The 19274-nt window shown below is 38.2% G+C and overlaps 1 protein-coding gene across 1 annotated transcript in view; it reads left to right on the plus strand.

The window, feature by feature from the left end:
* LOC126190779 (protein peanut) overlaps positions 1 to 19274 on the plus strand; it is a 160815-nt gene that overhangs the window by 105820 nt on the left and 35721 nt on the right. Inside the window, exons 3-5 of the mRNA XM_049931320.1 lie at positions 658 to 910; positions 1260 to 1449; positions 2786 to 2951. Of these exons, the coding sequence (XP_049787277.1) occupies positions 658 to 910; positions 1260 to 1449; positions 2786 to 2951 (609 nt within the window). The remainder of the gene's footprint in view (positions 1 to 657; positions 911 to 1259; positions 1450 to 2785; positions 2952 to 19274) is intronic.

Here is a 19274-nt window from a genome sequence, read left to right on the forward strand (position 1 = left end):
GTAAAATTAGAGAGATTTGAGCATGCACAGAGGCTATCCGGCAGTCGTTCTTCCCGCGAACCATACGCGACTGGAACAGGAAAGGGAGGTAATGACAGTGGCACGTAAAGTGCCCTCCGCCACACACCGTTGGGTGGCTTGCGGAGTATAAATGTAGATGTAGATGTAGACGTAGATTATTTCCTCCCTCTCTCCTCATCCCCTCCCATTCCACTTCTTCGAAATTCATGAGGTGCTTCATATTGAACAAGGCACTGTTGTATGAGAAGTCAAATATGTAGGTGTAGATATTAATTCTTAGACCATGCACTCCTGTTTTTCATCAGGAATGAGAGTGAGATTAATACAAGCCTTGCAAGCCTAAATACTATCTCTTGTCCATGATATATCTGACAGCTGCATTCCAAGCAAATCATTATGCTTTGTGTTTATTGATCTTGATTGTAATTATGTTGTTATGTGTTTGTTTATTTGTGGTGCCACTTGCTTATTTTCCATTTGTTTGCTTTTATAAACAACCAGTAACACAATATAGTATCCAGTACATTTGAATCAAATCAAATCTTACATTCCTTTTATAGACAGTAAGTAATGTCATGTGCAGTCCTCCATACTTTTTGCAGAATTGTTACACATGAACATGCATTGCATTTCTAGTTGGCAACCAGTTATCGATTACATCGAATCAAAATACGAAGAATATTTGAATGCAGAGTCTCGAGTAAACCGAAAAACTCTTGTGGACAACAGAGTCCACTGCTGCCTTTATTTTATAGCCCCATCAGGCCACGGACTCAAACCATTAGATGTTGAGTTCATGCAGAGGCTGCATGACAAAGTAAATATCATTCCAGTGATAGCAAAGTCTGATACCATGACACCTGACGAGTGTACACATTTCAAAAAACAGGCAAGTCAGTTGTTTCCATATCTATCTAATATTAAATCTATCTAATATTAAAAATACGTTTTGTTTTTTGTTTAAAAACCACCAATATTATAACTACATCAGTATAAATAAATGGATATAACTATAACTCTTAGTAGATGGAATGCTAGTGACATTTAATGTGTGACTCATTTGAAGTTACTGGAAGGAAATAACTTGTAGAAAAGTGTGAACTGTCGTGATTTATTTGGGTAAGGAAGCAAGACGTCAGCACACTACAATTTAGACAGTAAAATGCTTTGTTATTCATGCTAAATAGAAGTATTAAATACCCATACAGTTAAATGCTTAGCATGTTGCTTTTGTTTAGATCCTGAATGAAATATCACAACATAAAATTAAAATCTATGAATTCCCGGACCCAGAGGATGAAGAGGAGTCAAAAGTAAATAAAACATTAAAAGACAGAGTTCCATTTGCTGTTGTTGGATCAAACACTGTCATCGAAGTAGATGGCAAGAAATTGCGGGGTAGGAAGTACCCTTGGGGAATAGCTGAAGGTAAGTCGTCCAAATTTTTCACTTTTGCCTTAAAAGTAATTCCACAATAAGTATAAAATCACACAAATCCTTTAAACCCTTCTCGTCTTCTGATGAAAATAACAGAGCCAAAAAATGTCATGTAGAGTGTTCTGTCATAATGACACCAATGTCAGAGTCAAATGACACTACTGCCATGAAGTGTCTTTTTTACAATACCCCACAATCCATAATAGAGTACTATGTTCTTGATTGTGGTTACAAAATGAGGCATTATGCTCTTTTACATTAAGTCTTTGTCATGACTAGCTGATTTCATTGCATCTTGCCCAGCTGACTCGGTCTTTCAATGTTGATCTGTCAACTTGGAGTTACACAAAAAGAAAAGGAAATGAAAATTCAGAATGAAAAGAATGGATTGATCAGTGATGATGCGACAACATTGAACTGGTACTAGTGCAAACTGAAACCTGAAGAGGGAGGGGAAGGGGATAAAAAACTAAGAAAATGAAACTTGTCATGACATATTCTTTGAGTGGCCCCTGCCATGTCACAGCTGAAGGACAATGAGATGCTGCTGGGTGTCGCATAATTCATTGCATGAATTTTGAGACCATTGACTGAGAAGTGAAGTGTTGTTCGTAATGTTTCAATGTAGCTGTTCAAACTCTGCTGGCTTCACAGAACAGCTTAGACCACAGATCCGAAGATCTAAGGTTCAATCCCCAGTCAATCTTAGTATATATTTCTGTCACTTATCACCTCTTTCACCTGCGGAAGTTTGTTAATGTGAAGAATGAGGAGTTGCCCCCAGGTTTGGAGTCCGTGTCAGACTGATAACAGGCTGAGTATGTCTGTTTTAATGTCAGAGGAAGGAAGATAATATTGATGTAAACTGGGAGTAGGGCATATTGACATTGGCTGCAAGTTCTTACAAAGCAAGATTCTCAAGGCTTTTCACTTCCATCAAGGGCTCTTTATAAAACCAAATTTCTGTTGTTATAATTAGCACTTCATGAAAACCTATAAGCCAGTGATGCTACTTAGAAGTAAAGGTCAGATTAAAGTCTGATATAAATCACTCATGCGATGAACTGGTCATCAGTTTAGTGTTTAATTTCACGGTGAATGCTGGAGCAATACCTTGACAAAGCTGTTGTTCTTAACACTAAATATAATAATCCTCAGACTGCATATCACAGCTAGTCACATTATTGACTAATCTCATAATTTGTAAAATAGTGGTGTTTCACATGAAAATTTAAATACCTGTTTTTTAATCCATATTAGGTCAATTTCTTAAGCAACAAGATATTATGGAACATGCTTGTAATTGTTATCCTTTTGTTTCTGCTAGTGGAAAACCTCGAGCACTGTGATTTCATTGCATTACGAGACATGCTCATCCGTACACATCTTCAGGACCTGAAAGATGTCACCAACAATGTTCACTATGAGAACTTCAGGTGTAGAAAACTTGCTGGTCTTGGGAGTGATGGAAAGCCAACAAGGATATCAAATAAGTAAGTGATCAATTTATTATACTCACTCATTGTATCTTCATGTACTGCCGGAATATTGTTTTCAATGAAGAAATGTCAAATCCCTCCTTATCAATGGAGACTTTGAGTCCTCCTTTCCAATAGCAAATTCACTCAAGTCTGAATTAGTTATGCTGTACATTCTGAGAATGTAGTGGACAATTTAAATGGAACTAAGGAAGGCAAAATCTGAAGACGATAGGTACCAGAATCGCACATTAGAAAAAATTCACTGTAGAATCATAACAGCAATGAAACATCACTTCAGTCACACACAAATAGTAGTTGTGAATGTAAAGTTAGATGTCAAAAAGAAACTCCAGGGTCTTCAGAAATGAGCCACAACCATTTGAATAACTAATATTGTGCCTAACTGACAAACACAATACACGCCAATTTTCTGCTGTGTTAACCAAATTTAAGTGTTAAGGTAGTGCACTATGGCTGTATTTGTGTTTGACACTCAGTGGATGTTTCTATATCTGATGGAATGCCCAACACAGTTCTACTGAACATGTCACATTTGTGTCACCTGTATTGGACATAAGTGCACATTGAGCTGAGATTCATTGAATAATGTAGGAAAATAATTTCAAGATGTGATCCTCCATATTTTTTTCTTTTTATGCACCTTCTTTGTACTTTGCATTTCTCTTATACAAGATGTCCCAGGAGGAATGGACACTATTCAGGCATATGTCAAGAAAGCATGTTTAATGTAAAACACTCCATATGGCCAAATGCCCTATTTCGATTGGTTTCCGAGATACAACACATTTAATGTATATTTGGTTTTGGGCTAGTAGTGCACATGTGCCTCTTACCCACCCAGCCTCTTTAACATTTTATTCTAGTCCAACCTACCTTGTCGCTTTCAGGCTCTTTGCTCAGGATGTCTTTTTTCCATGGAATGCACAATTGTCCTTGGTGCACTGTGAGTGAAGTAGTGGGAGGGATTGGGAGGTTATCAGAGAGAAGCATTGGTTAACTGTGTTTGTACACACACAGGCTAAAATGTCACTAATTTTCTTCTGAACATGTAGTTCAACAATCACTGCAAGAACAGCAACACATTGGTGAAATGGTGCAACATAGTCCTACCGCCAACACATGGGTGACATTTTGCATGTATCAGTGTCGCACGAACACTTGTATAGTAGACAGAACATGCAGAAAACTTGGACCCATTTCACAAACAGTGTGTCTACAGTCTTTCACATTTGTGACAATGCCACACAACTTGAATTTTGTCAATGGTAAAATGACAGTTGTCATTTGCTTCCATTAATACCATTCACTGCTGAAGCCACGTTTATATGGGAGGAATCAACAACACATCCAACAATCACCGATGTTCACAGGAAAATCCACCTGCTACTGTGGAAACCTATTTTTAAAATCACTTTTCGATTAATATTTGGTGTGGTATGATCAGTAATATGTTTGATAGGTCCAGGCTTTTTAGAAAAGCAAATGATGTGACAGAAGTACTTGCAATTTTTGAAAATTTGTTTGTTGAACACCTTGAAGACATTCCTTTGGTGACACAGATTGCATTGTACTTGTAGCAAGATGGAGGCCCTCCACATTTTATCATATCTGTGAGGGAACACCTGAACCGCATGTACGCTAATCGCTAGGTTGATCATGTTAGGGTTGACTAGATATTGAGATCACCAGACAATACGCCATTAGATCTTTGTTTATGGGGTGGATGAAGTCTGTGGTGTAGAAATGAAAAGTGAAATCATGATATGAACTGCATGGTGCATCATGGATGCTGTTCCTCTCATTGGGGAATGTGCAGAGGTTCTCATACAATCACCACAACATGTTCTCCTGAGAGTGTGCAAATACACTGAAGTTGACAGTGGGATATTCAAACATTTATTGTTAACTATGCAACAGCTATAACGTGATGTGTATGATAATGCTTGGAGGCAAATGTGTCAAAATATGCATTTTTAATTGATACTTTGTAAAACATGTATTGTAATCATTACTAACTGTTGTACATGTGTAGATGTGCATTTGCTGTAGCTTAGGTAATTTTTGTTAGCTGGTGTGATGTATTTTTTTGTGACATGATAGACCACGATTGTCGTCCAGGAAATTGTCTGTCTCGACATCCTCTGCACTACAGTGGTACTTTGCAAACAATATCAATGTACTGAATAATACAGGAAATAGATAACAATGTACATTATATGTGTACTGCCATGGAAACCAGTGGGAATAAGGCATATGTTCATATGAAGTTTCTTTGCTACAAAAGATGGTTTCTGCCGTACCCTTGAATATTTGCCATTTCTCCTGGGACACCCTCTGTAGCGCGTATGTTATCAAGTTGTAAAAATTTGTAACATTCACATGAGGAAGCCAAAGGTGAAAATATCACATACAAATAAAGCTTACAATGCTCATGGAAGTTAAAGTTTTTGGGATGGCAGAGAGAGAGAGAGAGAGATTTTTTTTTTAGTATACTGTAAAATTGCTAGGAGACATAAACATGTCTGATCCAGATATATCTATTTTTTCAGAAGGTCTACCCTCCAGTCCTGCGCCCAAATTCAATAACAATCCATTAGTCAAAGATCTTTCTTTCAGCTGTAGCATCAACTGGATGTCCAACCCACAAACAGAATGAGCATCAAACCTCATCTAGAACAGTTCCAACCCAACATCTGGGATGCTCCTCCTTTTCCTCAAAGCCATCCTCCTCAGGAATTCTTCATTTCCGTATCACATCCGAATCATGTCTGAAAAGTATTACAAACTTGATTCAAACTGTGTCCTGAACTGAAGGTAGGCTGTTTTGTTGTCATTCTCCTTGCAGATAAAGGCACCACTACTGTGGTATTTGGCCATGAGGAATGTGTGGCAGAGGGGGTTCATCAGCTCTCGGACACCTCATCATACGAAACATTTTCTAATGTTACCATTTGCTCCATTCATATTGAACTGCAGAAAATCTTAGAAATGCTAGACCTGTCACAATGACCGAAAACTGCCTCCATAAAAACACTTACCGTTCCTGACTGACCCGCTCTTACCCTCTGTGGGCTTCCAAAAATGTGGGAAAATAACCATCCTGGCCATCTCATTTTAGCAGGCTTCAAACTCCCTTGCAAATGCATCTTGGCCCTGATAGACAAGCATCTCAAGCCCATTGTGCAGAGCATTTAATTCTACCTGCCAGAGGAAGAACTAACAGATTGAAAAATTAGGTATAGCGTTTCTGCTTTTAATTTTGTGTTTAGCAGTACTTCAAATTTTGCTTCCTGAAGTACTGGCATAGGTTCTTGTAAACTTTTATTGACTTTTGAACTAAGGAGAAAAAGTTAAAAAATGATATTCGTATAACATTCCTGGCCCCTTCTGTTTCACATCCTCTTCAGCATACATAAAAACAATCACCCTGGTCATACCATTAAGGCAGCCTTCATACCCCTACCAGATGTATCTGATTTAGTATGCATGCAGCACAGGTCTGTAGAGGTAAATGGTAATTAGCAAATACTTCACAATTCAGTTTTACAGGTAAGAGAAAATGAGGAATGTAATACATTCAGACAAATGCCTGGTATGACAAAGAGTTACATGTTTTACCAAAGCTTGGATTAGAGTTGCACATAGTGTGTAGCGGAAGACACAAAGAGGGAAATATGGCGCCATTTCTCTCTTCCCTCAAGCCCTCCTCTCAAGACCATTGTGTTTTGATTTCTTTTACTATATCTGCTATCTTTGCAAACAGTTTGTATGTAATACAATAAAAACTGTGTTCCATTTTGTACTTTGCTAGCTCTGAATCACCTTTGCTCTGTTGTCGTTATAGTTGTCACTATCTTAATGTATTTTGTCACTTTCATTCTATTTTGTGGTTATCATATTTATTTATGTGTGAAGTATTAAGAGTTTTTAGGATATGTAGAACATAATTACACAGCCACCACTATCATTCCATCCTGCTGTAATTTGTCTGGTACTGCTGCATGCTCATGAATGATTTAGTAACTTTTGGCTGTCATGGTTTCACTTGGATTCCTGTGCATGCAAGTTGAGATACAGTCTAGCTGTGTATATAAATGTATTCAGTTTTTTTCCTCTTAAGATGTGCTGTTGGCCCTACAAAAATAGTGCTGAACGGCATGAAAATCTTTGTCTTGCGGAATTAAGTTAACCTTACAAGAGGAGGGGGAGACAGTATTTGCTCTCACAAGGGAACTTTCCCATCGCACCCCGCTCAGATTTAGTTATAAGTTGGCACAGTGGATAGGCCTTGAAAAACTGAACACAGATCAATCGAGAAAACAGGAAGAAGTTGTGTGGAACTATGAAAAAAATTAGCAAAATATACAAACTGAGTAGTCCATGCGCAAGACAGGCAACATCAAGGATAATGTGAGTTCAGGAGTGTCGTGGTCCCGTGGTTAGCATGAGCAGCTGCAGAACAAGAGGTCCATGGTTCAAGTCTTCCCTCGAGTGAAAAGTTTGATAATTGTGTGAAAATAAAAAATTAAACTTTTCACTCGAGGGAAGACTTGAACCATGGACCTCTCGTTCCGCAGCTGCTCATGCTAACCACGGGACCACGGCGCTCCTGAACTCACATTATCCTTGATGTTGCCTATCTTGCGCATGGACTACTCAGTTTGTATATTTTGCTTGTTTTTTTTTTCATAGTTCCACACAACTTCTTCCTGTTTTCTCAATTGATCTGTGTTCAGTTTTTCAAGGCCTATCCACTGTGCCAACTTATAACTAAATGTGAGGGGGGTGCGATGGGGAGGTTCCCTTGTCAGTGTAATGTGGGAAGAATACAGAAACTTTGATGGCGGGTATGTAAATCAATAATAACAAGAATGTAACATACAATGAACACAGCCATCAGAAAATAGCACAAATTAACCTTTTGATTGCTGCCTGGGACACACATTGCCCATGCCTTAGTTGCTGCTTTGTCACAGTACACTGGATAATTTCAGATGTGTCATCCTTCACCTTTTTTAATTGTTCTATTATTTGTATTGGCACCGAGAGGATTAATGTACATGATAGGTTTGTATCTCTTAATAAATAAAAAGAGAAGTCCAGTAGTTCTTTTCAAATGTTAACATGAAATCACTTCGCATATTTATTTACAGAGTTTGATTTCTAATGCTAAAGACCAGGCCTCATTACAGATCAAAAATGTTTATGCATTTAATGTACTGTGGCATGTTTATGAATGTTACTTGTTAAGTCGATGACTGATTCTAATAGTCACTGCTCATATCCTCAAATAAATCTGAGGCTAGTTCAAACCCCACCACTAGAGCACACAGTATAGAGAATACTGAAAATGTGGAGCAAGTTACATGCTGACCAAATCTTGACTCCAAGAAAAACTACCTTCCTGAATCTGTTTATTAGCTCACTGGACTTTTAAGGATGCCTTCTAGGTCAAAAACTCTGAAATACAATAACTTTTGAAATACATCATTCGCTGCAAAACTTATTGATACAAAACGTTCAGAAGAGTGAATTGCATAATCTGAATAAACACGTTTCACAGGGGAAATTAATTTACATTAGTTTGTTAATTCATGTAATGTGTGCTCAGGTAATGGATTCTATCTTCAAAATTTTTGGGGAGATTAACAGTAAGAAAAGGAAAAGAACTGGTACAATACAGTTATTGTAATGTATTGTCACAAGTCTCTTAGCAAAACTCAAAAACTCAGAAACTGCTGGATGTACAGTGAAACATCATTTGTTGGGTTTAGAAGAAATACCAAAATGAAGTGAGATTCCATGGACAGTGAAGTCATGTAAATTACAATGAAATGCCCTCTGTTAGAGTAACAGCAAACTGCCAAGTTTGGTGTAGGAATTCTGAAAGATCTGACCTCAAATAGATTGTGCATTGATATGCCACCGTTGAGATTAGAGTAAAAAATAAGGCGTGTAATAGTCAAGTGGACCTCACACTACACCACAGCATAACAATAAACAACTGTATGTCTTCAAACTTCTACAGAAGTTGACCATTCCGCAGGAAAATCAGTACTGAATGGGTGTAGCAGCCAAGTACATTCACAGCGTTACGCACTTGAATGGTGCCATTGAATTGCAGTCAGAGAATTAACAATGAAGACAGGGAACCAGTTGACAAGTTTCTGTGTTTGGGCTCGTTGAAGACTACTGGATAGGCAGTATGAGAATTAAACAACAAAGTGAAAATAGTCTGGCTTCCAATTAGCTTGGACAAAAAGCTTTCTGTGTTATCACTCCTGACTTCAGGCTTGACTTAAGGTATTGAGGCATAATTTCTTTATGCTGGTACTGAATATTGGAGGGGGGGGGGGGGGGGGGTGATGATGATGGTGGTGGTGGTGGTGGTGGTGGTGGTGGTGGTGGTTGATGATGGTGATGATGGTGATGGGGTGAAGGAGGAGAGTACTGGCAATTTGAAATAAACAAAATTTCTTTCAAGTAGTTCACACTATTTGTTGCACAGTTTACTGACAGTCTGCTGTTCACAGTAGATTGTTTTTCCTGGCATTTTACTCACGACTTGCTAGGTTTTACAGTGTAGAACATTGTCTATGTTTGATTTTCTGAGTTGATGGAGGTGAATGCAAGGAAAGTTCTTCCAATAAAGCAATGAGAAGAGCCTGATCCTAGCTCTTCTATATTAAGAAGTTCCAGCAGAGGAAAAATTTGAGGAAGGCAATGATTTTATTCTACCAAAAAAATGGAGGGTTTCTTATAAGAATTTAACAAATTTAGAAGATAAGTTTTTTTATAATGGGGGAGATGGTTCCTAAAATGTCTTAAGATACCTTTTCATCCTGCGTTGCTTTGTGGTATATCTTGTGTATGCAGAGCACTATGCTACAAATGCAGGACCAAATACACTGCATTTTTAATGCTTTTGCCTTGTAAGTGATAATACACCTTTATGATGTATTTTCTAAGAAAAATGTGCAGAATGAGTAATGTATGCAATTTTTTGTTCCTAATTAGTAGTAAAACCTCAGTAAGTCATTGCTAGTAAATTTTTCTCTAAATTCTTCAGAATTTTGCTTATGATCATTTTACATGCAACAGCTGTTACATGCTTTATTACCTACTAGAAATCAACACTCAGTGCTGTTTAGTAGCCCAGTGGCACTTTTTCCCTCCCAATTAGAAATGAAGTTGTGGTGGTTATAATCCCTTTTCTTGGTACGTGGTTGTTTGTAGAAGACAGCGCGAATAGTCGCACGACTGCTGTGGACTATTATAGTTGTAAAGGAAGGGGAGAAAAGTTCAGTGAATAGTACTGAGTAGACCATCATACCCACCTTAAACTTCACTGAATAAAATGTTTTGTGGTAATAAAGAGATGTAAATGTTGTTGTAGTGGCCTTTCTCAGTATTCTGTACTGAGAACTAACACATGTATTTTGCCTGCAGTTAAAGAAAAAATGGAAAAGTGTGGGGAAGAAAGAAGATAGCAAGCTTAATGGAAGTTTTCTCATTACATCCCCCCCCCCCCCCCCCCCCCACCCCCCCGCCCCCCGGCCCCCCACCTTTTTCTTGACAACTATTGTCACTTATAGGACAGAGGCTGCTGTAGAGAGAAGATGAATTACCACTCATTTTACAAGCAAAGGAGAGCAGAACAGTGAAGTTTCAGTGATATAGTTAAGTTATAGGTTTATGGGTTTTCTTCTATATTATTTAAAATTTAATTATATTTATAAACCCTTGAAAATTATGCCAGTTTTGAAGATTAGAGAAAAGTCTGTGTTTCAGCCTATTTTAATTCTGTTTGGCAACCATTTTTCTGTGGTGTTGGTCAGATTAACACACAAGTAAGGAAAATTGAATTGAACATGAACTAAATGATTAAAGAAAGATAAGACATTATTTTGGAGAGCATAAACTATGCAGATCTGTGTGTCAGGGCATACAAAAAAAATGCAGGTTACGTATAAGAAATTAGTGGAGGTAGCATTTAAATTAAAAGTGCTTATTGAGGACAGTAAGATAGCTGGGATAAGGCTTTTGTTCATTAGAGAGAAATCATAAGTAGCCAGAATAGCTGGAAACTGAGACTGTATTGAAAGCAAAGAGAATGTGTGGTACAAACAGAAGAGAAAAATATGTAAAAGAAGAGAATACACAAGCAGAGGAAAATTAGGTTATTCTACCCCTCCCTTTCTGCTTGACAGTATATTCCTATAAAAGTGATGATGTAGAAGTTCGTATTTTGAATTTTGCTTTAGATGGTTGTGATGGGGGAGCACGTTGAGTAGGATGGTTTATTTTGTAGCTTGGTGGACAGAATGAATGTCATGTTATATACATGACAGTTCCACTACACAAGATTTAGGGCCAATATTTTGCATGTGCTCTGACAGTAAGCATGAAATCCTGCATTATATCCAGCAACAGTATTTAAAGGCATAATGGGCAATTTAACTTATTTTGTATATATATTAACATGGTGTGTATTGATATTTAAAACTTCCCTGTGTATACATTTTTCCATAAGATTTTGGATGAACTGCCCGACATTGATAATGTGCTGCCACAATATTGCAGCCCAGAATTTTCTCTCCATATTCAGTTATATACTGGAGAAAATGCACATATCTTCTCTAAGACCCCACCAGCACATCATTGTGTTCAAGTAGGTCACTGTAAAGGTGTTCCTTGAGTACTTGCACCTCTCTCTAATTTGTGTGTTGCTCTGAGAGCCCTTTATGGTGGGATCTTCTCTTATCGATATCATATTAATCAATTTAATTTAAGCAAAATTATAGAAATATGCTAGTTATGCTTAGCATCGATGTTCCTAATGACTGGATCCCACACATTTTCCAACTGGAAATGACTGTCCCAATTGGTCTGTTTGGATTATGTTGCATACTGCATGGAACACTGTCAATTGGAAAATGCTGTGCTCTGCATTACCAGTGTCTTTCTAGTATTTTATTAAATTGTGATAGATCTAATACTGATAAGGTGAGATTTCACCGTGGAGGATGCTCTAAGCAATGCACAGACTTACAGCCGTAGCATGTGCATACAAGTAATGGCTGCATGGTGCTGTAAGAGTATACTGTGTGTGCATCAGCAGTTTCTAAAAAGAAATGTTGAGTGTACTTTTGACAGTATACATCTTAAAGCTAGACAGAAGACAATGTGCCAAAGTATCATGGCAGAAACTTAATGATATCCAGCATTTTTCACTACCTAAATCATCTACATCACTATATAAAGTACGAACGTGCTAGTGTGTAGAACATAATTGTTTTGAGAGAGCCTTTTATTGAAGTAAAGCTTGGATGATAAGCATTTCAGACAAGAAAAGAATAAAAACATTTTGAAATGTTATGCAACAGAAGAATGCTGAAGATTAGATGGATAAATCAAATGATGAATGTGTTGAATTAAATTGGAAAGGAATGAAATGTATGGCATAACTTGACTAAAAGAAGGAATCAGTTGTTAGGGCACATCCTGAAGTGTCAAGAAATTATAAATTTGCAGACTGAAAGAAGTGTGGATGGTAAAAATTTAGAGTCAGACCAAGGTTCAAATACCACGGTGGTGGTTGTGGTGGTAGTGATATTGTTAATGCTGCTGCTGCTTCTGCCCTGTTACTGTTACTACTAGTGCCAATGTAAAAAGTTATACTAGTTAGCAGTCAGCCAAATGTTGTACCCAGGCTGATGGAAATTGAAGAACTAATTTATCTATGTTCAAAGATGATATTTGGAAACTGTACAGAACAGAATTTGTGTGTGTGTGTGTGTGTGTGTGTGTGTGTGTAAAAATATCTATTTATGGTGTGCACGTTTGTATAGTGTAGGTTATCATCATCAGAGATCTTTCCAATAGACATTGTAATGTTTGTAAGACATCCAGTGAAGTAGGTGAACTAGATAATCATTTGTAGGGTTTTGGGGGTGTTTTGTGTGTGTGTGTGTGTGTGTGTGTGTGTGTGTGTGTGTGTGTGTGTGTGTGTGTGCGTGCATAAATAAATCTTTGGCATGTGCATGCAAAAATGGTTTGATACACCTGTACAGTTTCACTTCCATTTTCAGTAAAACGAATTTCTAATATATATCCTTGTGTTCAGTTTATGCCCTCAAGGATTGATGAACAGTTTCATGACAGTATGGTAAGTTATTGAGAACAAAAGTACTATAAGTACTTAATTTAAACAAGACCATTTTTGTATGCCATAGCCAAGCTGCTTTTCTCTCTGCAATTTATCTTTAGCTTGATTTACATATTATAAACTGCTTTTAACATGAACAGTTGTTGCCATTTTTAAAACTGAATTTGTGTGCAAGTTTATGTTGTTCATCTGTGTACCAGTAGTAAATGAAGAAGCTTTACTTAGTTGAAATAAGAATCATCATCATTATGCAGGCTACATGAAAATTTGGGAAATGAGACTTAATCAGTGGACATAGCCTTCTTGTATGAGTGATGAAATTAAAGAACTGCAAAAAAACAACTGGAAGAAGGCAGAAATGCGACAACAGCATGATGGTATGGACTCCCTATCTCTAAGATCAGTACGAGTAAGACAGTGAAAGAGAAACAGGGCGATTCAAATGGCATTGATGCCTCAAGTGCAGTGGCCAGATGAAAGCAGTAGAATTGTCTCAGTTTCTTGGATGATTAATTTCATGTTTCATAGATCATTTGATAGTTTTTATTGAAATGGTGTAGAACAAGTTGGTTGACAGACTACATATACATAATTTGTATGTATGAAAGCCTGAGCTACACTAATGTTAGCAAATCTTGCTGGGCTACAGCTGTTATGATGGGATAAGTAATTAGAGGAATAAACTAAGAGAGGAGAATGACTTTATACATTGACATGAGACATGAGTTAGTAAACGGAAAGACTGTAGGTGGACTGGAGAATGTGATGATTTTTACATTACTTGTATACCAGGGAGGTAACATTTTTGCCCCAAATAAGTCTTGACTCAAAGATACTTGTAATCCCTCTTGACCTAGACAAATAGTGGACAAGGACCCATGAAACAAAGTTGGATACATTTTTTCGTAACTTCACACACACACACACACACACACACACACACACACACACACCTCTTTTTAGGTCTAACAATAAATTCTGAGAACATAGAGATTGTTGTGCTGCTGTTGTGGCTATTTTAATGGCTACTGTTAGGTTTATGCCACTTTCTACAGAAATTTTTGACCATGTTGAAGAACAGTCTTACTTGTTTATAAAATATTAGAAAGGATAAAATATTATTTTTTGCCAGAGACTGTGTTGTTTCACTGAAAATCACTCTCCAGTTTATAGTGTGGTGATGTAAATGTCATTTGTCGCTTGCCTCACTGGTGTTAATTTCCATGGAAAGTGGATGAACTTCTGAGTACTGTGCCACTCTAATGTCTGCAATAACAACACAAAACACTCCAATAGTTACGTATTTTTACTCCACAATTTCTTGTCAGACTTAAGAGTTACATCACTGAATTTGTTTTGTACAGGCCTGTTGGCCTGGTGCAATAAAATGTCACAGCTGATTTTTGAAAATGTACGTTGATGCCTGTATCGAGGTGATTAACATAATTATTAACATTTGTCGGTCTTTGTTTCATTATCCCCTAGTCACTGTTTGTCTAGGAGAAAAGAGGTTACAAAGATCTGTAATGAATCGGAAGTTATTTGAGAAGAAAAGTTAGGTGTCATATACCTCGTGTCTCTCCAAAGAGTCATCAGCTTCATTCTCTCTGGGGCATTGATAGATATTTACATTTTAGTTTTTTGCAAGTAACAGATTTGAGTAACCCCAAATAAATACTACAAATAAAGTGTACCATTTGAAGAATATTACCAAAGGAAAACATTGGTTTATTTGTCATTGGAAACAAAACGTTTTTTGAAGTGAGGTTCTATGTGCATGCTCAATAGAACACTCCCAAAATATGTAATAAAGTTAAACACCTGTAGCCATTGTTTTGATATTATCAGTCACATGGTTCGACATACAAAAACTCCCAAAGTAGTGTAGAGCCATATTTGTTTTAAATGTATGTATTAATAGGGACTGAAGAACCACAAAGAATAACAAACACTCCCCTGGTGACTGAGTAGTGCCGTTGCTTGTTGGTAGCAGGCAAACGGTGTGATGTGGGGTAGGTTGGGGCAGCTGGGCTGTGAGAATAAGGCAAACAAATGATGACCGACCTTTAATAACTGACTACATTAGCCGCAGTACTAGTAAAACTCTGCTAAATATCACTTTCTAAAATTTTTTTGTATACCCGTCTGGCAATTCAATGCCCATATCCTGAATACAGAAGTACCTGCTGCATTTTGCTAAACTTTTGGATTTAAAAATAAGCTGTATCCAGTGTGTTTAGGACTAATCATATTGGCAAACATATGTCTGCATGCTTTCATTGTCCGTGTTGCCCAATGCCAACATGCCAATGTTCGACCTGCGCCACACTTTGTTTCTGCAACACAACTTAATTGCTACTGGTTGTCTTAATGGTTTCCTATCCATGTTAGCAGATATTGTTAAACTGAATATTGCAACAAACCAAATGTGACCCCTCTGTCAAATGGACTTATAATATTCCACTTTGAAAAATACTTGACATGGCACAGAACTCGTGATGAACTGTACTTGTTTGGGCTAACTCCATCTACAAAGTGAGAGAATGAAGTTGCAAATATCTATTGAAGCACCGAAAATGCTTGTAATTGTCCTTAATAGCAATACATGGTATATAGTAAGAGTAAATGCATGGACTGCACCAAAACTGTTGAGATAAGATAGACTATAGCAAGTGATTTTATAGGAATTACACTATTCAATCATGGATAGGAGATTTGTGATAGAACAGAAACAAGGTACTTAGCAGAGAAATGTGATGATTGTCAAGTCCTTATACTTTTATATTCCAAGTAACATTGGAAACTGTCTCCTTTGCTGATTGGTCCGTATCTGTAGAGGGGGGGGGGGGGGGGGGGGGGGGGGAATAAAAATTGAATTTTGAAGTCCACCTTGACACACACTCTTCATTTGTTACACTCAAACCAGTTTTGATGACAATTTCATCATAATCCGTGGACTTTTATCCTATACCCCTTTCTTTCCTCTACATATTACAACATTACTGCATGGTATATTTCTTCATACAATATGTCATGTCAGTCCCAGTTTACCTGGTGACTGCCTACATTATGTATGAAAATAAGTTAATCATACTGCTGCAATTCTATCTTAGCATTACTGTTGAAAATCTGTAACAAAGTACATCATTGAATGAATGTGATTGTCAGTGATACGCTAAGTACTAGTTAAGTTCATAGTGCAATAACTGAAAGATGTGATCACTAGACCAGCAATGGTGCAGTTGCACAATTAGAGTGGACTGGTTAGCTATGTTTTAACATGTAGTGATGAAATTTCCAAACTAGTCAATTAGTAAATCAGAGGCAATGTTGTATGACAAAATGAAACATGAATGAATGTTGTAATGTGTGAGGGAAACAGAGGAAAAGAATAAAAGCCCACTGATAATTGCAAAATTGTCACAGAAACTAGTTTAGTTACAACAAACAAACATTCACATCAAGTTGGACACACAGATCCCATAGCACGACACTTAATGTCTCCATGAGGAGTTGGTTGGTGTGTTTTCTCTGACATTTATGAAGAAATTTTCAATTTTATTTATGTGGTCTGCAGGTGGAATTACCGCAGAGAAACTGTGCTGAAGTGACATTTCATGCAACACCAATTGTTTAGGGGACAGATTGTTTTCACTTTTTATTACAATGTTTTATCAAGATCACAATTTTGATTTCTTTAACTTCTTTTAGCCATTGTCATCAACAAATTCTATCAAAACATGAAATGAAAACAGAACATTAGACACAAACTATTAGGACAATCATCTTTACACGTGTTTCTTTGGATATTTTGTATTCAGTCAGATCTACATACCACACACAAGTGCTGTGTAACAGGTAGTAGATGCATATTTTAAAAAGTAAGTAGCTGCCACTCCTAAAAGGTGTTGGTGGTAAATTCACATGATTGTCCTTAGAACATGATTGAAACTAGTGTGCATTTATTGTAATAGCATTAAAGTATATAATAACTATGTCATATGTTAAAGTAATCTGCTGCACTTAGACTATATGTATGCAGTAGTGAGTTTCTGTGACAAAAACATTTGACACAGTATGTTCACTATATAAAAATACTGATGAAAATGGAAAGTGAAAAACCATACATAAAATCATTAAACATCAGTAAGCAAATTCCCTGTTGGCAAATGCTCTCATTGGAGGCTATCCATGTCATGCTATTGTCTTTAAATCTATTTAGTTGTGATGTTGCCAGATCTGCACCACACATTTGTGACATTGGCCACAGTTTCACAGTTACTAGGCCCCAGAGTCTGACAGCAGGTCCTTGTTATCCACTTACACAAGTATGCTTCTGAACACATAAAAACTAGTAAATCTGTGATTCTTTAAAGTTGCTAACTCCCATGTATAAGCAAGCTATCCTTTTTATAATATTGTGTTTAACTGCTCACTCATGGCTGCTTACTTAATGCTACAAGGTTTCCTGCTCACCTGTAGCTGTTGCATCTGTAGTGATGAGCAGTCCCACTATAAATACATCAAAAAGGTCACTGAGGTCTTCACAGTTCATAATTACTCTCCCAGCCTTATACAGAAATGGATCTCTGGTGCCTTGTCTCTCCAGTAACCCACAACCTCACGAAGTCCCACCGTCCGGCTACAGGTAGGGCAGCTAGGTGCAGTCAGGAGCTTAGACAGAATATGGGTGGGGGGAGCTTGGGGAGGGGAGGGGGGGGAGGAGGCAGAAAAGGAGAGAAGTAAAAACATTGTGGGTGTGTTCGTGGACTAGGTGGCTGTGTAGTGCTGGAGTGGGAATAGGGAAGGGGGTAAGTAGCTGAAGGACAATGACTATTGAAGGTTGAGCCCAGGGAATGTAGGATATATTGCAGGGTAAGTTCAAACCTGTGCAGTTCAGAAAAGCCAGTGTTGGGAAGGAAGGATCTGGATAGCACACACTGTGAAGCAATCATTGAAATGAAGAACATTGTGTTGGGCAGCATGCTCAGCAACTGGGTGATCCATCTGTTTCTTGGCCACAGTTTGCTGGTGACCATTCGTGCAGACAGACAGCTTGTTGGTTGTCGTGCCCACATAGAGTGCTGCACAATGGTTGCAGCTTAGCTTGTAGATCACATGACTGGTTTCACAGATAGCCCAGCCTTTGAGGCGATAGGTGATGCATGCGACTGGAATGGAGTAGGTGGCGGCGGTTGGGTGTATGGAACAGGTCTTGTATCTAGATCTATTACAGGGATACGAACAATGAGGCAAGCAGTTGGAAGCAAGGGTTGTGTAGGGATGGATGAGGATATTGCGTGGGTTCAGTGGGCAGTGGAATACCACTGTGGGAAGGATAGTGGGTAGGACATCCCTCATTTCAGGGCATGAGAAGAGTTAGTTGAAACCCTGGCGGAGAATGTGATTCAGTTGCCCCTGTTCTGGGTAGCACTGAGTCATGAGGAGAACACTCCTCTGTGGCTGGACGATGGGACTTTGTGAAGTTGTGTGTTACTGGAGAGACAAGGTGTCAGAGATCTGTTTCTTCATAAGGTTGGGAGAGTAATTATGGACTCTGAAGGCATCAGTGACATTTTTGATATATTTCTAGTGGGACAGCTCATCACTACAGATGCAACAGCTACAGGTGGCTAGGGTGTATGGGAGGGACTACTTGGTATGGAATGGGTGGCAGCAGTCAAAGGCTAGGTATTGCTGATGGTTGGCAGGTTTGATGTGGATGGAAGTACTCATGTAGCAATCTTTAAGGTGGAGGTCAACATCGAGGAAGGTGACTTAGTGGGTTGAGGAGGACAAGCTGAATCAAATGGGGAAGGTGTTGTGGTTCCGGAAGAATGTGGCCAGGGTGCCCTCACCCTTGATCCAGATCACGAAGATGTCATCTATGGATCTGAACCAGGTGATGGGTTTAGGATACTGAGTGGCTAGGAAGGATTCCTCTAGATAGCTCATGAATAGTTTGGCAGAGGATGGTGCCATACAGGTGCCAACTGCCGTACTCCCTGCAGTATATCCTACTTTTCCATAACCCTTCTGGCTTCAAACTTTGTTAGTCACTGTCTTTCCCCTTTCCTGTTCCCACTGCAACACTATGCAGCCTTCTGTTCCACCAGTGCACCCACAGTCTTTTTACTTCTCTCCTA

Source organism: Schistocerca cancellata, chromosome 6 (assembly GCF_023864275.1).
Source record: "Schistocerca cancellata isolate TAMUIC-IGC-003103 chromosome 6, iqSchCanc2.1, whole genome shotgun sequence".
Lineage (NCBI taxonomy): Eukaryota > Metazoa > Arthropoda > Insecta > Orthoptera > Acrididae > Schistocerca > Schistocerca cancellata.